The sequence below is a fragment of the Humulus lupulus genome, chromosome 2, assembly GCF_963169125.1.
Source record: "Humulus lupulus chromosome 2, drHumLupu1.1, whole genome shotgun sequence".
NCBI lineage: Eukaryota > Viridiplantae > Streptophyta > Magnoliopsida > Rosales > Cannabaceae > Humulus > Humulus lupulus.
The window spans coordinates 288843936-288862702 of NC_084794.1; the positions used below are offsets into that span (position 1 = coordinate 288843936).

Consider the following 18767-nt stretch of genomic DNA (forward strand, 5'->3'; position numbering starts at 1 on the left):
TTTCTTTTCAACATTTTAATTATTTGTTATACAATGAATACAATCATAAAAAAAAATTAGGGTCAAGAAGCGTGCACGTGTCCATATAAATAATATATTGTGTGAGTAGGGTAAAAAAAGACTCCTTGCCACACAATCTCCCCAACAAAATTTTAAAATATAAATTTTTTAATCATTACAAAATCTGCCCAAACACAATTATGTATTTCTAGTTAATATAAATAGGTTGGATATTATACAATATAAATATTTAACATCATATATTAATATATATAGATACAAATCCGATATTATATTAATATCTCTTATCACTACATTATGTATATCTATGTGTCGAAAGCAAAAAAATTATACAGTAAAAGTTCCCTAAGTCCACACTTATTTTAGTCTATAAACGCTAATATTCAATATCTTTTATATAAAAAATGTGTAAAAAAAGAAAATTATTGATTTTAACATGATATTTTAAATATTTAATGGAATATATCTTTAAAATTAATTAAAAATATATATTTATTAATTATATTAATATAGATTTAAACATTATAAAATTTCATTATTATAATAATATTTAATATAAAACTACATATATAATAATTATATTAATATAAATTCAAATTCAAATGTTATAAAATATCACTATTATAATAATATATAGTACAAAATTAGATATTTAATAATTATATTAACATAAATTTAAATGTTATAAAATATTATTATGATAATAATATATAATCTTAATTTTTTTACTAATTATATTAATATAAATTCAAATATTATAAATTGTTATTATTATAATATTTAATATAAGAGTAAATATTTAATACTTATATTAATATATATTTAAATATAATAAAATATTATTTATGTTTAAAAATGTTATGATATTATACATATAGGAAGTGAATACAACTAGGGGTGCACAAAATTTCAGCTAATCTGCACCACCTGCCCAACCCATCAAAATACGTTTACTTTGAACCCGCCCATTAAAAAACTTGTCGAAATTAGGTTGGGTTGAACCCAACCCGCCACCAGATGGGTTGAATATGAGTTGCAATAATATAAGAAGGGTCAAACTTGCACCCGCTACTTTTTTTTTTTGTATATACATTTTTAGTAATAATCTAAATATAAAAATAAAACTCATAAATGACTCATTAAAAATTATAAAGTCTGTGACCCTTTTAATATGTTTGATGGAGATATTAGGTATTGGGATATGAATTGTTGCATTCTTTATATTTATACATATATATATTTATGGTAGTAAAAAATTTAACTTTTTCTTTAATGAAAGTTTTCGCTGCCGTGAGATTAATAATGGTAACTTAGGAATTGTCTATAAAAACTTGTTCAGGAAAAAATAGATGAACAAAGAAATAGTGTTACTTGTATTAATGATTTAATATTAATGAAATTTTTCATAACAAAACTCAAACTGTTTAAATTATTAATGTGTGAATTGATGAATTCAATACCATTTATAATTTGTATAATTTAGATAATTCTGTACTAATTATTAGAATTTTTTTTTGTAAAGTTTTAGATTCAAGTTTGATATACTATAATACTTTATCAAATTATTATTCACAATAACATTGATGAGTAAAGATGATATAAGTTTGAACATTATAGTTTACAATATTTTGTTTTGTTAAATATCATAAGTTGATAATTTTGATATTTAAATGAACTCAACTCGCCCATAAAATCGCATAAATCCGCCCATAAAAAATCGCCCAAACTGCACACTTATTGAGCAGTTATGGGTTGCATTTTTCTCAAACTGCCAAATAAAAAAATCACACAAACCGCCCAAAACCCGTCCGCCATGCACCCCTAATTACAACGCATCCACTTTTCTGACAACACCCGTGCATCATTTTTCTATTTTCGGCACCTGTATAGATATAATTCTAATTTTTTTATTTGACGGTGTACACTGCAGCTATCTAGAACATCTTACAAATTTTTAAGGAATTATGAATAAATTATGGTGCAAAAAATAGGGTTCAAACAGTTTGTTGCACACGTGCTTATTTTTTTATATACGCGTGTAAAAGTTAACTGTTTGAACATTGTTTTCGGCACTTTAAATTATTCGAAATTTCTTGAAAATTTGTAAGGTACCTTAAATGATTATAATGTATACTGTCATATAAAAAAATTGGAAAAAAAATTATCAAGGTGTAGAAAACACAAACTGGCTAAGTGTTATAAAAAAAGTGGATTCACTATAGTAGCTCACTATATATATATATTTTAAAAAATTATAAACAGTATTTTAGTTTAATTTTTCATTTAATATGTTAATGTCATTCTTTTATATATAATATCATTTATTTATTTAAAATTTATATGATAATTATACAAATTTAATAAAATATTAATAAATATATATATATATTTAAAACAATACATACTTTCATATTGTTAATGTTTGAAATTCTGAATATGTTTCTTAATAGAAATTCTCAATACAGAACAATAATTTTTTTTTGCTTAAGTTTGGAAATACCAATAACTTGAGCCTAATTAAGTCTCACTAAACCAAAAGAGTAAAAGTTTGTGGTTATCCAAATCCTAAAATAACTATTACCAAAATTAGGATAAATTTTAAATAATTCTCAATATTATTATTTATAAATTAATCTCTACAAAGTAATTTTGTTGGAAATGGAAATCTTGGATTTTATATCTACCTCCAATTGTAATTTTTTAATTATATGGTGCAAATAATGAGCACATAAACCTACCTAAAATAAACGAACAACATATAATAACAATTCAATGTACATATGAGTGTTATTATTTGACATTTTAAGATGTCCAACACTACATGAGGTGATACTCTATATTTATGATTTATTAGCAATACTTTATAATATTTATTAAATTCAAATAATTGATACTCGATATTAAATTGCATGAATTATAATATGCCACCTTCTTGTGGTATTGCCCCTTAGCAATTCTCAATAGCATATGCACCATAATTATAGCTTTCATATATTTTTTACTTTGTTTTTTTGGTCTACAATATGAAAATAATTGCAATAGACTTCTTTTTTTTTAGTAAATTAAAAAAAAAGAAAAATTGAAAAGAAAAAAAATCTTAAAAAGGTAGGGCACCATGCAATACCAAAACAACCCGGGGCAATTTTGGAAGTCCAAAATTGGTAATGTGTTTTTACGCGTTCACGTTTTCTGCTTTTTGACTTTATTCTTAATATTAATATTTTTTTGTGTGTGGAGGGTTTTTTTACAAAAATAATATATATATATATATTGTTTTTTTAGTCGAAAAATTTTATTAATTTTGTAAATCTTTAATTAAATAATTACAAAATAATTTGTTGCCCTTGTTTGTTCTCACGTGTCCATCTTCTTCTAGCGGATCTCCTCTCCCCAATTCTTCCATTGTTTCTCAACAACTTAACAGCAGAGCCAGAATCAAAACGACGACCACCACCACTAAAACGACAACCAACGAAGCGTCGTCGTTTTCGTCTCCTTCTTCTTCGTCTCCAACCAACCATATCCACACCCTCGCCCATTGCCATTACTTTTTTCTTGAATCTCAAGTTTGGGTTTTGGTTCCGCCATTTTCAAACTTTGTTTGGTTCTATATAAAAAAAATAGTTGCAGAGCGTTCAAGACCGGTTTCAGCTTCGCCATTGTTGCAGCTACGTTCACATTGACATTGACATTTCTCTCATGTGGCGACTCTTTACGTAATATGTGTATATGTATGACTGGAGCTGCATTGCATTGAAGTTATCTTAAACTCTAACTTGATATAAGGTTTGAGCAATTAGGAGAAAGATTGGATCTTTTGATTGAGGGAAACCCTATGATTTCGTTCCTTCGCTAACGGAATCTAGGGTTGAGCAGCTTAGGCCCCCCACGATCTGAATCTATTAAAGACATTATTATTGAGCAATGGTATGATTGTTAATCATTTCTCCTTTTGAAGTTTTATTAATGGCTTTTTTGTTGGTTAGACAGTTGTTTCATTCTTTAATCCTCCTGTCAGAGTTGTTTTGCATATATTTAATGTAATATTATTAGGAACTTCATGGTGTCAAACATAAATTGACCAACAAATAACAATCACAACTTTTTCTTTCAATCTTTTTCCAAGAAAACATTGTTTCTTTCTTATGAACAGACTATTTCATCTTTATTTATTTGTTTTTGTAAAATGTTGCTTCTAGAGTTTTAATTGTTATGTAATTGATGATATTTGATATTATTCCTCACTTAACTTTTAAAATTTAAAGTAAGTAGGTGGAGGGTAAGCAAGGCCTCAATTGCTGTAGTTCTGCATTTTGTTGATTGTTGCCAGAATTTTTGAATTGTTATTTTTTTTTTGTTACTTGATATTGGTACACTTTCTGAACCCTACAATCTTTAGGAGACAGAAAACTATAGCATATTGTTAGGCAGGTGCCCATGATTTGTTTTATATTTCACTAATATAGATTATGAGAATGTGAAACGATGTGAAAGTACACAACCCAACTGTAGTTTAGAGTCTCCATGCTGTAGCTGTGTTGCACTTAGTGTTTTTGACGGATGCTATCCCTCTTTGCTGCGTTTATAGAGGCAGAAGTTTTACTTGCATATGTTGATTGGTTGTAATTTTAGTACGTTGGACATGGCCTTGCTATTTCTAATTGGATGTGCTAATGATCTTCTTGGTGGCACAGGCTGCTCAGGTCAATTTTGCAGTTGGATCTCATGTCTGGTCAGAGGATCCTGAGGTAGCTTGGATTGATGGAGAAGTTGTGGAAGTTAATGAAGAAGGGATTAAAATAAATGCTACTTCAGGAAAAACTGTGAGTCCTGCTTCTGAGCCTTCATATTATATTATTGTGTTAGAACTTTATGTGTTATTGGTTATGAAGCATCTGGTTCATACAAATGTAAATGGGAGAAAGAAAACTCAGAATGTTTTGTTTGGAATTTAATAAGAACTGTATATGTATAATTTTATGTTCTGTTGTAGATTGTTGCAAAAGCATCCAATGTCTTTCCAAAGGATCCAGAATTCCCTCCATGCGGTGTAGATGATATGACGAGGCTGGCTTACCTGCATGAACCAGGGGTTCTTTATAATTTAAAATGTCGATATGACATGAATGAAATATATGTGAGTATTGTGATTCTGGTTCCCTTGTATCACTTCAAGTGTTTGTGGGTTCATGTTCAATTATATAGTTGTTTTCTATAGGCAACATGATTCACTTTCTTATCTAAAATTGCATGCCCTTTTTCCCGCTAAGAGGCGTTTGGGAAGCACAATGGATGCATTTATTTGTTTCTTTAGGTGGGTACTTTCAGTTTTCCATATGAAATTAAACAATGTAATGGTGTTTGCAGACCTACACAGGGAATATATTGATAGCGGTTAACCCTTTTCGAAGACTACCTCATTTGTATGATAATCACATGATGGAACAGTACAAAAGGGCTGCTTTCGGTGAGCTAAGCCCACATCCTTTTGCCATTGCAGATTATGCATACAGGTATTTCCCTAATGTTGTTGTCTGTTTCATGTTACTTGTTAGAGTAGTTTAATGTTTTTGCTCTCCTCACTGTTCAAAAAACAATTCAGATTGATGATTAATGAGGGAATCAGCCAGTCAATTTTGGTTAGTGGAGAAAGTGGAGCTGGTAAAACAGAGAGTACAAAGATGCTTATGCGTTATCTTGCTTATATGGGTGGAAGAGCTGCAACTGATGGGCGTTCTGTGGAGCAGCAAGTGCTGGAGGTAATAATTTTTGTAATGATTCGTTCAAGTGGGTAATTTTAGTTGGAGCTTCTAATTTCTCTTGGTAATCTTTCTAATATCACTTTCTGAGTGTAACTTGCATGACTTCATCTTGGAGCTGCGCTTGCACTTGTACTAGAATAATACATTTGTTTCTTTTTCTTTGGTGGCAGTCTAATCCTGTTCTTGAAGCATTTGGTAACGCGAAGACTGTTAGGAACAATAATTCAAGGTAGGAACATTTATATTCCCTGTAAAAAATTCGGGGTAGGAAATCACATTGGAATTTGGTGTGTTTATTCCTTCCCTATATTCCAAATATACATATTGTTTAATCGTATTAGTTTCTACCTGAAGTGAGTGTAATATATTTGCAGTCGTTTTGGAAAGTTTGTGGAGCTTCAGTTTGACAACAGGGGAAGAATATCAGGAGCTGCTATTAGAACTTATTTATTGGAACGATCTCGTGTTTGTCAAGTGTCTGATCCTGAGAGAAATTACCATTGCTTTTACATGCTTTGTGCTGCACCACCAGAGGCAAGTTGGTCTCCTTCTGTGTGCACAATGTTTAAAAAGATAATTGTGCAGTGCATATTTACTGATTTTTAATCATCACGTCTACTTTGGCGCAAAACTTTAATTTAGAGACAACCATAATGCTTTGTGGGCAATATTGTGCCAAAGATTGTATTAACTTATTCATTGCTCTAACCTAAATTATTAATTAGCTCATGTAAAATCCTTGGAACGAACAAAATATGGTAATAAATTTGATAGCAAAATTATGTCATTTTATGCAATGTCTAATGAACAAATAAATGTTCTTTTGCACTTTCTAATAACACAGCAGTTACAGTGCTCTTTCTCTAATCTTCCATGTGAAATTCATGTATTGATTGGTTTTTATTTGATTATAATTGGCATGTTTATTATTCTCCGACATGTACTTTCTACCTCTGCCAATTGTTAGGATGTTGAGAAGTACAAGTTAGGGAACCCGAGAACATTTCATTATCTAAATCAATCACATTGCTATGAACTGGATGGAGTGGACGATTCCAAGGAGTACCTTGCAACTAGGAAAGCTATGGATATTGTTGGGATTGGGTCTCATGATCAGGTTGCATTTCTGGTGGCCAATATACATGTGTATATATAAATGTTGGCATAGATCTATAATATTTTTTCTTTCCAGGATGCAATATTCCGAGTTGTGGCTGCAATACTCCACTTAGGGAACATCGAATTTTCAAAGGGGACAGAATCAGATTCCTCTGAACCCAAGGATGAGAAATCACGGTTCCATCTCAAAACAGCAGCTGAGCTTTTCATGTGGGATCATTATTTTATACTGTTTTCTAAAATGCACTTTTGGATATTCATGGATAGATGAATGCTAATAGTTCATTCTGCAACGTTTGTTAGGTGCAATGAGAAGTCTCTTGAGGACTCTTTATGCAAACGTGTGATTGTGACCCGTGATGAGACCATAACAAAGTGTTTGGATCCAAATTCTGCAGCTCTCAGTAGAGATGCTCTGGCTAAAATTGTTTATTCAAGATTGTTTGATTGGTAATGTCAAATTGTCAATACACTCATGAAGAATGAAAATAATAAGCTGCATTTATTTTGATTGTTTGTTCATATTGTGAACTTTGAATTCCCCAGGCTTGTGAACAAGATCAATAACTCTATTGGTCAAGATCCTGATTCGAAGAACTTGATTGGGGTTCTAGATATTTATGGATTTGAGAGTTTCAAGACAAACAGGTGCTTAACCGGTACGCCTTTTGTTTTTGTTATTTAGAGAGGACTGCACTAAATCACTGTGTTCCAGGTGGTAGAGTTGTTTAGTTAGGCAGAATTTCTGTTTTGTGGTATAACAAAATTGATTCCTTTGTTAATATTCTTGATTATATGCTGAGTGGTTTTACTTGTGCAAATAAGCCATCGGGAAAATGTTATTGCCAGGGCTGTCTTTTGGTAATAGAGGTGATGTTGTACCTCTTTTCTTTGTATGGTTTACTCTTGTGAAAACACATTTTTTTCTCATTAGGGAACCCTTTGGGTTATGGCTCAGTTCTCACTTTCACTTAGATTTTACTGCTAGCATTTGATTTCACCTCTAGTATTTTGCTGATTCTTATTTTATCTGGTTCGGCAGTTTTGAGCAATTCTGTATCAATTTGACAAATGAAAAACTACAGCAACATTTTAATCAGGTTTGAGAAGATTTATCTACTTTTGGTTTTAGTGAATCTGCTAAACCTTTTTTGGCTTACTTAAATTACTATTTGACAGCATGTTTTCAAGATGGAGCAAGAAGAATATACGAAAGAAGAAATTGACTGGAGTTATATAGAGTTTATAGACAATCAAGATGTTCTTGATCTCATTGAAAAGGTTGGTTGCTGTCTTTTTTTTTATATATATATATATATACACATTATGAAACATGTTTCTTGGCATACTTGTGTTAAAATCAATTATGATCTTTCCAACTTTGGTCCTTGAGGCTTTATATCTTTAATATACAAGTGCTTTTGCTGTTATGATGATTCTAAGACATGTAGTTTCTTTGTTGTTTCAGGCCATATGATTTAGATTATTACATTACTGAATATGATGCATCTTAATCTGAGAACTTTATTTGATGTTGGGTAGTTATTTGGTTATTCAATGATTTAAAGTTATATGGGATTGTCCGGGAAAATATTAGATATAGTTTGATATTGGGTAGTTATTTGATTATTCAATGTGAAAGAATTAAAAGTGTTTTTATTTGCTGACTGAGTTTGCTAGAGACTGGAGTTTCTTGTTGTAATTTTCTTCAATCTGATCTTCTATCAGACCTGTATTTTTTCATATATTTATACAAGTTCATTTTTAAAAAAAAAAAATCTGGGAACTTTATTAGTATGGATTTATAACAAGTACGAGTCTTATTTGTAAAATTTTATTAAACTGTGTTTTCTGTAACATTTATCTTGAATCTGACATATCTATGATCTGTCAAATATTGAAATAATTTGAGAGTTTATTTTTGAAGTTTGACTTAGTTATTGATTTGCTTAACTCCCTACCCTCCCTGCTGAGCATAGAGTGGTCTTTTTTTTGAGGGGATTTTTCAACTTCAATCAGTTGGTGAGGCATATAAATTGTTCTACCTTGGGCCCCTTCAATTCACAAAAATTAAGAAGGGTATTAGAGCATGTTGGCTTTCTTGCACACACAAGTATTCAGTATAGCAATTCATACATACACATTCTTTCAAATAATTAATTGTCACATACTTCAGCTTTTGATAATTCCATGTTGACTTTTGCTATACAATAGCTGCTTGATATTGGACATTGTCATTTGATAGACATGTTTTTCTTCTCTTTGCTAGAATCTATCATTTGATGAATGAGAGAGTAGTTGGAAGTTCATTTCTTTGTTTCTATTTTAATATATATGTACTTCCATTATTTCAGAAACCTGGAGGAATCATTGCTCTTCTGGATGAGGCGTGGTATATATACAAGCTTTTATGGAATAACCTCTTTCATTCATTTTTTTAAGATAGGAATATTTACATTTTACTTTAGATGTATTGTTCTATGTTAGTGAGGTTGTGACAGCTTGTGTTATTTGTAGTATGTTTCCAAGATCAACAAATGAGACTTTTGCGCAGAAGCTGTATCAAACCTATAAAGACCACAAACGATTTAGCAAGCCGAAATTAGCACGCAGTGACTTCACAATTTGTCATTATGCTGGAGAAGTAAGTGTAAAATTCAATTTTATATATTTATATTATAAAATGTCATAATCATTTAATCATGTAGAAGAGGATGCAAAAAATTGCTCAATATATATATCCACGGTAAAATCTTATTGTCAGGTTACATATCAAACGGAGCTCTTCTTGGATAAGAACAAAGATTATGTTGTTGCTGAACATCAAGAACTTTTGGGTGCTTCCAATTGTTCTTTTGTTTCAGGCTTGTTCCCTCCTTTACCAGAAGAATCTTCCAAATCATCAAAATTCTCTTCAATAGGTTCTCGCTTTAAGGTCTGTTTTCTGTCCTAATATGTATATCCTTGGGAAAAAAGGTCAGTTCCTTGATGGTGACTATCATCATTCTTGTACTTTCTACAGCAACAACTACAATCTTTGCTTGAAACATTGAGTGTCACTGAGCCACACTACATAAGATGTGTAAAGCCCAATAATCTTCTAAAGCCGTCTATATTTGAGAATAACAATATTTTGCAGCAGCTTCGTTGTGGGGTAAGTATATTACTATGGTCTTTCAGATGTTTTTGTTTCACTATCATTTGATTATGTTTGGTTGCATTATCCACATGATGTAATTGATAAATATCTTATTCCAGGGAGTTATGGAGGCCATCAGGATTAGTTGTGCTGGATATCCTACAAGAAAGCCATTTCGTGAATTTGTAGGTCGTTTTGGCATCTTGGCACCTAATGTCTTTGCTGGGAGGTAGGTTAATCAAAATTCAGGACATAATTATTATTAGTATTATTTTTTGGATTTCTGGAAGTGATGTGTATATTTTTAAAATTGTCTACTTTTAGCTGCGATGAAGTAACTGCTTGTAAGCGCCTTCTAGAGAAGGTGAATCTCAAGGGTTATCAGGTAATCATTTGTAGATTACTTACTGCCTTTTATTTTGATCCACTGTTGTTCCTAATTACCCACCCCGAATTTTATTTTCCTTAGCAGTTCAGTCCTAGTTTCAAAGGTTCTAGAATTTTATAAACTAATCTTATTCTACTTCTAAGGTTAGAAGCTACCTGTAATGGAAAATTTTTCTGATCTGTTTGTGTTTTAACTATTTCAATGACAGATTGGTAAAACCAAAGTGTTTCTCAGAGCTGGCCAGATGGCAGAATTGGATGCTTGTCGAAGTGAGGTCTTAGGAAGATCAGCAAGTGTCATACAGAGGAAAGTTCGATCTTATCTTGCTCAGAAAAGCTTTATCTTGTTACGGGTTTCTTCCATTCAGATTCAAGCCTTTTGTAGAGGTAAACAATAGTTTCCACTTGTTCTTGTTAGTGAAAGTCACTTTCTTGTTAGTGAGACTATTGAACATAGACTATTATCCATTGATACAAAATTTTATATGACTAATGTTTTGTTTCTTTGGATCTATGGCAGGACAAGTTGCACGCTATCAGTATGAATGCAAGAGAAGGGAGGCTGCTTCTGTTAAAATCCAGACACATTATCGCATGTGTCTTTCTAAAAATGCATACCAAAAGTTGTACTCTTCAGCTGTTTTAATTCAAACATGTATACGTGGGATGGCTGCTCGTAGTGACCTTAAGTTCCGGAAGCAGACAAGGGCTGCTATTATTATCCAGGTAAAGATATCATGTGTAATTGATATACAGTTACTATAAAGAGCTATTTCAACTGAAATTTGAGCAATATGCCAACTGAATTTATGGGCACATGGCATGTTATAGGATATGACTGATTATTTTTTACTTTTAGAAGTATTAAATTGAAAGATAGTGGTTTGTATTTCCATTTTCTATATTGTCTATGCTAACTTATTCTTGTCTATGGACTATGTCAGAGTCAATGCCGGAAATACTTAAATCGCTGCCGTTATTTGAGGATAAAGAAAGCAGCAGTGACCACACAATGTGCTTGGAGAGGAAAAGTTGCACGCAGAGAATTACGAAAGCTCAAAATGGTTGTTCTTTTTTATTATTTCTTTTCCCTTTCTAAGGTTTTCTCATCATCATTGAGATCTATTCTAGTGTTATTTGTTGATGTCATGCTTGTTCTACTGCTTTATGAAATTGTTTGAGGTTACAATTTGCGAAATTCTCTTGCTAAAATTATATTCTTCTTCTTCTTCCTGATTTTAGACCTAGAACTCATGTGCGTTCATGTATTGACAATAATTTTATGTTTTTTAATATATTTTGATATCATCCAATCTTTTGCAGGCTGCTAAGGAAACTGGTGCCCTTCAGGCTGCCAAAAATAAGCTGGAAAAGCAAGTTGAAGAATTGACCTGGCGTCTGCAGCTAGAGAAACGAATGAGGGTAAGCTTTGCTTCTTCTTTTCTAATTTTTATTTTAGATTATTTTTCTGCTTTTATTTTTCCAGTTGTTATCTTCCTAGAGATCAATTGATATTTATGGTACTTGTATCATGTTTGATTGAAATGATGGATATGATTTGATTGAGTTTGATGCTTTTACCATGTGTTTTGGCTATGTAATTTAGAAAACATATTAAAAAGATTAATTCAACTACTAAATTTATCCACTTAGCATGTGATAACTAAGTTCCATTGAGAAACAATAGAATGATTTTTTCAACTTTTTATCCATCTTCTATATTGTTTGCAAATGAACACCTTTTTTTTGTCTAATCCAATGCTACACTATCCTATTCACCAAACGACAGATTACTTTATGCTATCCATTTTGGGGAGGGTTGACAAGATTCCAGTATTGAACTTTTTCACAAAATATTTATCTTCATTGTAAAACAACCTATTATAAAATTTCTAAAGCTTAGTGTGTAATTCTTTTTCACTATTTACTTCTCCAAAAGACTATTTTCAACCTATATATTCCTTTCTTTTGCTGATGTTTGAAAACAAAAATATCCGTAAAAGATGATTATGTGAAAATGGTTTATATCTGTGAAGTTTTTTGTTCCTTATCTGATGCAAAAATAAAAAGCTTTTTGGGAACTGTATATCTTTATTTCTTATTGTATTCTAATTGATGCATCATTAATGCAGGCTGACATTGAGGAAGCTAAAACACAGGAAAATGCAAAACTGCATTCTGCTTTGCAAGAGATGCAACTCCAGTTTAAAGAAACAACAGAACTTCTTTGTAAGGAACGTGAGGCTTTAAAGTTAGCAGCTGAACAGGCTCCAGTCATCCAAGAGGTTCCAGTCATCCAGGAGGTTCCAGTTATTGATAATGAATTGATGAATAAGCTTGCTGCTGAAAATGAGCAGCTCAAGGTAGGGTTATCAAACTCATATTCGTTTGCTGCTCCAAATCAGATATTGGGTCTTCATAAAAGAAGTGATACCTGCTTACAAACTTTTTCATTGATGCTTAATAACGTTACGCTGGCTGTGACACTTTGTAGGCTATGGTGAATTCTCTGGAAAAGAAAATTGATGAAACAGAGAAAAAATTTGAAGAATCTAGCAAGCTTAGTGAAGAGCGGTTAAAGCAGGCTTTGGATGCAGAGTCAAAGATAATTGCATTAAAGACTGCCATGCAAAGGTTTTATATCTATTATCAATTTTTGCCAAGATACACCCTTTCGCTCATTATTCATAATATTTTTTTCTTGCTTTGCTGAGTTTAATGTTTTTTAAATAAATATTTGCCATAATCTATTCTCAGGCTTGAAGAGAAACTTTCTGACATGGAAACTGAAGACCAAATTTTGCGTCAGCAAACATTGCTTAATTCATCTTCTAGGAGAATGTCTGAGCATTTAGCAATGTCATCAGCTGAGGTAGAGATGGTGCAGAAAAATATATATGCATTTAAGTATTTTCGCTTCCTCTTATCTTATACTTTTGTTACTTTTGAAAATGTTTTATTGATCTATTTTTCTCCCTCATTATTGCAGCCTAAAGAAAATGGTTATCACGTAAGTGTTTAAAACTATTATGTACATCTTTGTATATTGTGTACTTTTTGTGAGTTTTGTTACCTTTATATGAGCCTACTTTCTTCAGGAACCACCGAGTGCTATGCCATCAAAAAAATTTGGTACATCTGATAGTAAGCTAAGAAGATCTCAAATTGAAAGACAGCATGTATGTTCTTGATGGGAAACAATAGGCTTTTTCATTTATTTTATTTATCTATTGTTATTAGCTGAAATTTATTTATGCTTTTGTTCTGTTTTACAGGAGAATGTAGATTCCCTTATCAAATGTGTAACACAAGATATAGGTTTCAGTGAAGGAAAGCCAGTTGCAGCATTTACCATATACAAATGTCTTCTTCACTGGAGATCATTTGAAGCAGAAAGAACTAGTGTATTTGATCGACTTATACAGATGATTGGTTCTGCAATAGAGGTAACTTTGGATAACTATAAGTTTCTTCAGCCCTGCCCCACTCAATATCATTTGATTTTGATTGAATAGTTAGCACTGTTACTTTTTGATTAAAGTAAGCTGCCAACTTTAAAGTTCAAAATATTTTGAAGTTATGATCTAGATTTGCCAATTACGAGCTAGGTCTTTGTTCTTTTGGATTATAGTATTCGCCATTGGGTAAAATTTATCTGATGCATATTACCATTCATCTTTACAAAAGATTAAGACTTCATTTATTATTATTTTCTTCCATGAAAAAGTTAATGACAGTCAAGTGTTGTATGGTCGGTTAAATATGTTTTTCCAATGTATAGGCCAGAGCAAAAGTTGGACTGTACGATTAGGTTACACCAACGACACTTCCTTTGTTTGTAGGATAAGATAGCTAGATGTTTCTGATATGGGTTCTTGTTTTTTCATTTGTATTTCACCTTCTGGATTCAACTCTCACCTTTCAGTTTCTCGCTCAGTTTATTCCTGCTGTCTATTTTTATTGGGAGCTTTCCCAACCAAAAAGAGAGAATATGCATGGTGTTTATGGACTGAACTAACAAGATCAAGTCTTTGTACTTAAACCTTCCTTTTGCAGGACCAGGACAATAACGATCATATGGCTTACTGGTTATCAAATACATCTGCACTGCTTTTCTTACTCCAGCGGAGTTTAAAATCCACAGGATCTGTACCAAGAAAGCCTCCTACGCCAACATCTTTGTTTGGGAGGATGACCCAAGTAACTAAATACTTATTATTTTGAATTTATATTTTATATTTCCTTGTATTTTGAAACAATTTAATCAAGCTTGTTGCTTGTGCATCAATTTGTGTAATATAACTTTGTTTTTTTTTTTTCAGGGCTTTCGCTCATCTTCAGCCAATCTTTCAGTTGGTCCCCTTGATATAGTGCGTCCAGTTGAGGCAAAGTATCCAGCTTTGCTCTTTAAGCAGCAACTAACAGCATATGTGGAGAAGATATATGGAATTATAAGAGATAATTTGAAGAAGGAGTTATCACCTCTACTTTCATCTTGTATCCAGGTATATTTCACTCCAAAACCTTTTTTTATGTCTTCTAGGACCTAGGGCTTTGTTAAAAATCAGGTAGTTAACTCTTATTCCTAGCTAGCTTATAAAAATGATCTTTTATTATATTCCATACTAACACGAGATATATGTTTCTTGACAATTCAGGCACCTAGAATGTCAAGAGGAAACATTTTAAAATCATCTGAAGGATCGAATGGCAATAGTCCATCAGCCAGCCCCTGGGGCAGCATCATTGACAACCTCAATGGACTCCTTTGTACATTGAGAGAAAAATTTGTACGGGATTAGTTTGGCAATTTTGAAGTTGGTCCTCTCTTGATTTTCCTCTTTAATAAACTGCGAGCTTATCCATAGCTTTGTTTCAGGTTCCTCCAGTTCTTGCTCAGAAGATATTTTCTCAGGTTTTTACGTATATCAATGTGCAACTCTTTAATAGGTATTTCACTGTTTCCATTTTTTCATATACGTGTTTGGTTTCAATTAAAAGCAACTGTATTAACTTCAGAATTCATTGTTCACTGATGCTGTGGCAGCCTTCTTCTACGTCGAGAGTGTTGCACTTTCAGTAATGGGGAATATGTGAAGTCTGGTTTGGCTGAATTAGAACTGTGGTGTTGCCAGGCGAAAGAAGAGGTACGGTTTTACTATTGTGATCATTTAAGGGATAACTCTCTCTTCCACTCTTCCCTTTTTCCACCCCTCACTCATAATTTACCCCATGTATGCTTTGAGTTTTCTTGGGTTAATAATTCTCTTCTTCCAGTATGCGGGCTCGTCTTGGGATGAACTCAAACATGTTAGGCAGGCTGTTGGATTTTTGGTATGTCTATTCAGTTGTGTTGAGAATAACTGCTGGATGTGATTTCTTTAGATTACATTGCTGGCATATGATTCCCTAAAATTTTGCTATCTTTTACGTTAATGGTTTATATAGTTGTGTTGTATAGAGTTGTATAGTTTATTATGCAGAATGGCTGGAACCTTGAGTTATGTAGAAAAAGCCATTTGAAAATTTTAAATTCTCACTAATATGAATAGTAAATGAGCATCTTACCTTTTCATTGACATTTTTTTTTAAATATATGTAATATATATATATATATATACATAAACTGTCATTGTCATGCTTTAACTTCATACGATGATTAATTGGAAAACTAATTTGTGAAATGATTAATTTGCAGGTTATACATCAGAAATCTAGAATTTCATACGATGAAATTACGAATGACCTATGCCCAGTAAGTTTCTCTTCCCTTGTAAAACTGGGAGAACATCAACTGTGGATGTTTACTAAAAAAGGAACATGGTGTGATAGTGAAACCAATATGCGTAATTACAAAAAAGGAATGAAACGATGCACTTGTCATTTTGATTCTATTGCTCCATAGTTGCTTCTGGAATTACTTGTGACATTCTGGTTAAATACCAATTACTGGAATCTCTAAGTCGATTAACTGTGGATAAATATAAAAGGAAATGAGAGTGAAACCAAGATGTGCCGTGGTGTATGATTTGTGATGATTCTGCTTGCTGCCTGGGATAAAAATACAAAATAAAGGAATGAAGAAATGCACTATCATATTTTATCCATCTTTTTTGATGCTTGTGATATGTATAATATCTTACAAATTACTCATTATCATTTGCTTCTGTATCAGATCCTAAGTATTCAACAGCTTCATAGAATATGCACGCTTTACTGGGATGACAATTATAACACCAGAAGCGTGTCACCAGATGTAAGCTATGAAAATCATTTCCAAATCGCCTAGTTTTAATGTCACGTGGGCAGTTACTAATGTGGTGTCACCACCTACCATTCATTCCTCTGTACAGGTAATTTCTAGCATGAAGATTCTAATGACCGATGATTCCAACGATGATGATGACAGCAGCTCCTTTTTGTTGGACGACAATTCCAGGTTACCAACTTGGCCCTTTTCCTTTTTACTGTAAACACTATTGTTTTGTTCAAACACTTAATAATATTCCCCTTTTTTATTATTATCCATTGCAGTATTCCATTCTCAGTTGATGATATTGCTAGTTCCCTACAAGAGAAGAAGTTTACTGATGTAAAACCTCCGGTAGAACTAATCGAGAATCCAGCCTTCCAATTTTTACAGGATTAAGGCAGGTGATTTTCTAAAACTCTTCTTTGTTGTGGTGCTCCAAATATGTTGGAAACTCTTTCAACACCAACACCAACACCGAGGCCGCGCTGTAAATCCGCCAAGTTTTGCTCTTCCCTGATATTATTTATACCTTGTATTCATTGTAACTTCCATTGCTGGATGTAAAATATTCTTTTTAATTAGAACTGTAAAGTGTTGTTAGGCTGGTTGGTTAGATAGTTACTGGGGTGGGGGCAAGGAATAGGTTTTGGTTTGCACACAAGTGTTTCTTTTCTTTATATTTTAATTCAAGGGGTCTCCTTGGTCTTGGGTCCAGCATTCTTTATAGGTGTCATGTATGTAATAGGGAGGGACTGAGTTTATGAAAAATGTAATATGGTGGGACAAGCTCATCTCAAGCCTACTGCTTTCAGTCCCAGAAAAAAAAAAAAAATTCATGTATAAAGCAGTAGAAATACATACATATATATATATATATATATATTTGTTATGTAGTAGAATTGGCTGGTATATTTGGTTTATGCAAAATCCCTTTTGTAGAAACGTGACTGAGTTGCATACGTTTAGAAAATAGAATTGCTAAGGGACACCACTAGTGTCCATCACCACAAGAATGTGGCGTTTAATAAATATTATGAGATATTATTAATCAATTATAGGGTGTCATCTCATGTGTTGTTGAACATGTTAAGCTTCATGTAGTGTTGAATACGTTAAAGTCTCAAATAACATTTCTATTTAGAAAAAGAGATTAAGTTATATACGTAAGTTATATGCGATATAGATTAATAATAAAACACAAATATCGATTGATACAAGATATACATATAATGTTATAAAGTTAACATTTCAATTATGTCATATTATTGATTATTTGATTAAGTTGAAGGGTAGGCGACTAGACTAAAACTCTCAACATCAGAATTGAAGATAGAGATTGTGTGATTACTAAGACCACTTCTCTCTGATGCTTGATTAATGAAAATCAATATTGAAGAAGATAAAGATGGTGCGTGATTTAAGGCCACTTCTCTCTCGTGCATGATTAATGAATGAATGGGTGGTATTGGTATATACATTTCTTTTTTTTTCTTCTTTTATTACCTCTTTTTAAATAAATTCTTCATGCTTTTCAAAGAAAAAAAAAATCTTTATAATATTTTAAATTTCTTTTCACATACTTTCTATTTCTTTTTACAAAATTACTCGTTAGTAAATATGTTTTCGCACTCTTGTTAAAAAAAAATCAATAAAAAGTTTGCAAAATTTTAATTTTATTTTTGTTTAACTCAAAATAAAAATAAGAGTAATGATATGTGCACCCAAAATATGCACACAAACATTATACACAGTAGACCCCAATTTTAATAAATGTGATTGACTAGGCTAAACTGAGACATCACTATGTAATGTTTTAGTGTATATTTTGAGTGTACATATTAGTACTCTAAAAATAAATAATTTAAAAAAATTATCGCTTTAAAATAAAAAATTAATAACATAATAAATATGAAAGTAATATACATGTTGCGAGAGGTGTAAAAAAATAGATGATTTTCTTCTAGATATTTACGTTTATTTATTAAATTATAGATTAGAAGGTGGTGAAGAGTGACAATAGACCCACCCTATCTATTTAAGAAAAGGGATCAATGATGGAAAAAAAAATTCTAAATTTACAAATATA

General features: G+C 31.8%; 1 protein-coding gene across 1 annotated transcript; it reads left to right on the forward strand.

Annotated features, from left to right (window-relative positions):
• The first annotated feature begins 3377 nt into the window (after positions 1 to 3377).
• On the forward strand, positions 3378 to 17623 carry LOC133819709 (myosin-6-like). The gene is made up of 39 exons (XM_062253014.1): positions 3378 to 3948; positions 4716 to 4844; positions 5015 to 5158; positions 5389 to 5534; positions 5624 to 5780; positions 5954 to 6012; positions 6158 to 6317; positions 6751 to 6900; positions 6976 to 7112; positions 7206 to 7352; positions 7449 to 7550; positions 7945 to 8002; positions 8082 to 8183; positions 9257 to 9294; positions 9420 to 9546; positions 9667 to 9837; positions 9925 to 10056; positions 10161 to 10270; positions 10366 to 10426; positions 10638 to 10815; positions 10949 to 11154; positions 11373 to 11492; positions 11752 to 11850; positions 12561 to 12791; positions 12923 to 13062; positions 13186 to 13300; positions 13418 to 13438; positions 13527 to 13607; positions 13704 to 13874; positions 14485 to 14628; positions 14751 to 14933; positions 15087 to 15218; positions 15308 to 15378; positions 15476 to 15575; positions 15706 to 15762; positions 16127 to 16183; positions 16604 to 16684; positions 16782 to 16867; positions 16963 to 17623. Exons 1-39 carry the CDS (start codon positions 3946 to 3948, stop codon positions 17075 to 17077), a joined length of 4521 nt encoding a protein of 1506 aa, XP_062108998.1. The 5' UTR covers positions 3378 to 3945; the 3' UTR covers positions 17078 to 17623.
• The last annotated feature ends 1144 nt before the right edge of the window (positions 17624 to 18767 follow it).

Coding starts and splice junctions, on each gene's coding strand:
- LOC133819709 (XM_062253014.1), top strand. Junction 9,838..9,924: donor CAATAGGTTCTCGCTTTAAG/GTCTGTTTTCTG, acceptor TACTTTCTACAG/CAACAACTACAATCTTTGCT. Junction 10,816..10,948: donor GATTCAAGCCTTTTGTAGAG/GTAAACAATAGT, acceptor GATCTATGGCAG/GACAAGTTGCACGCTATCAG.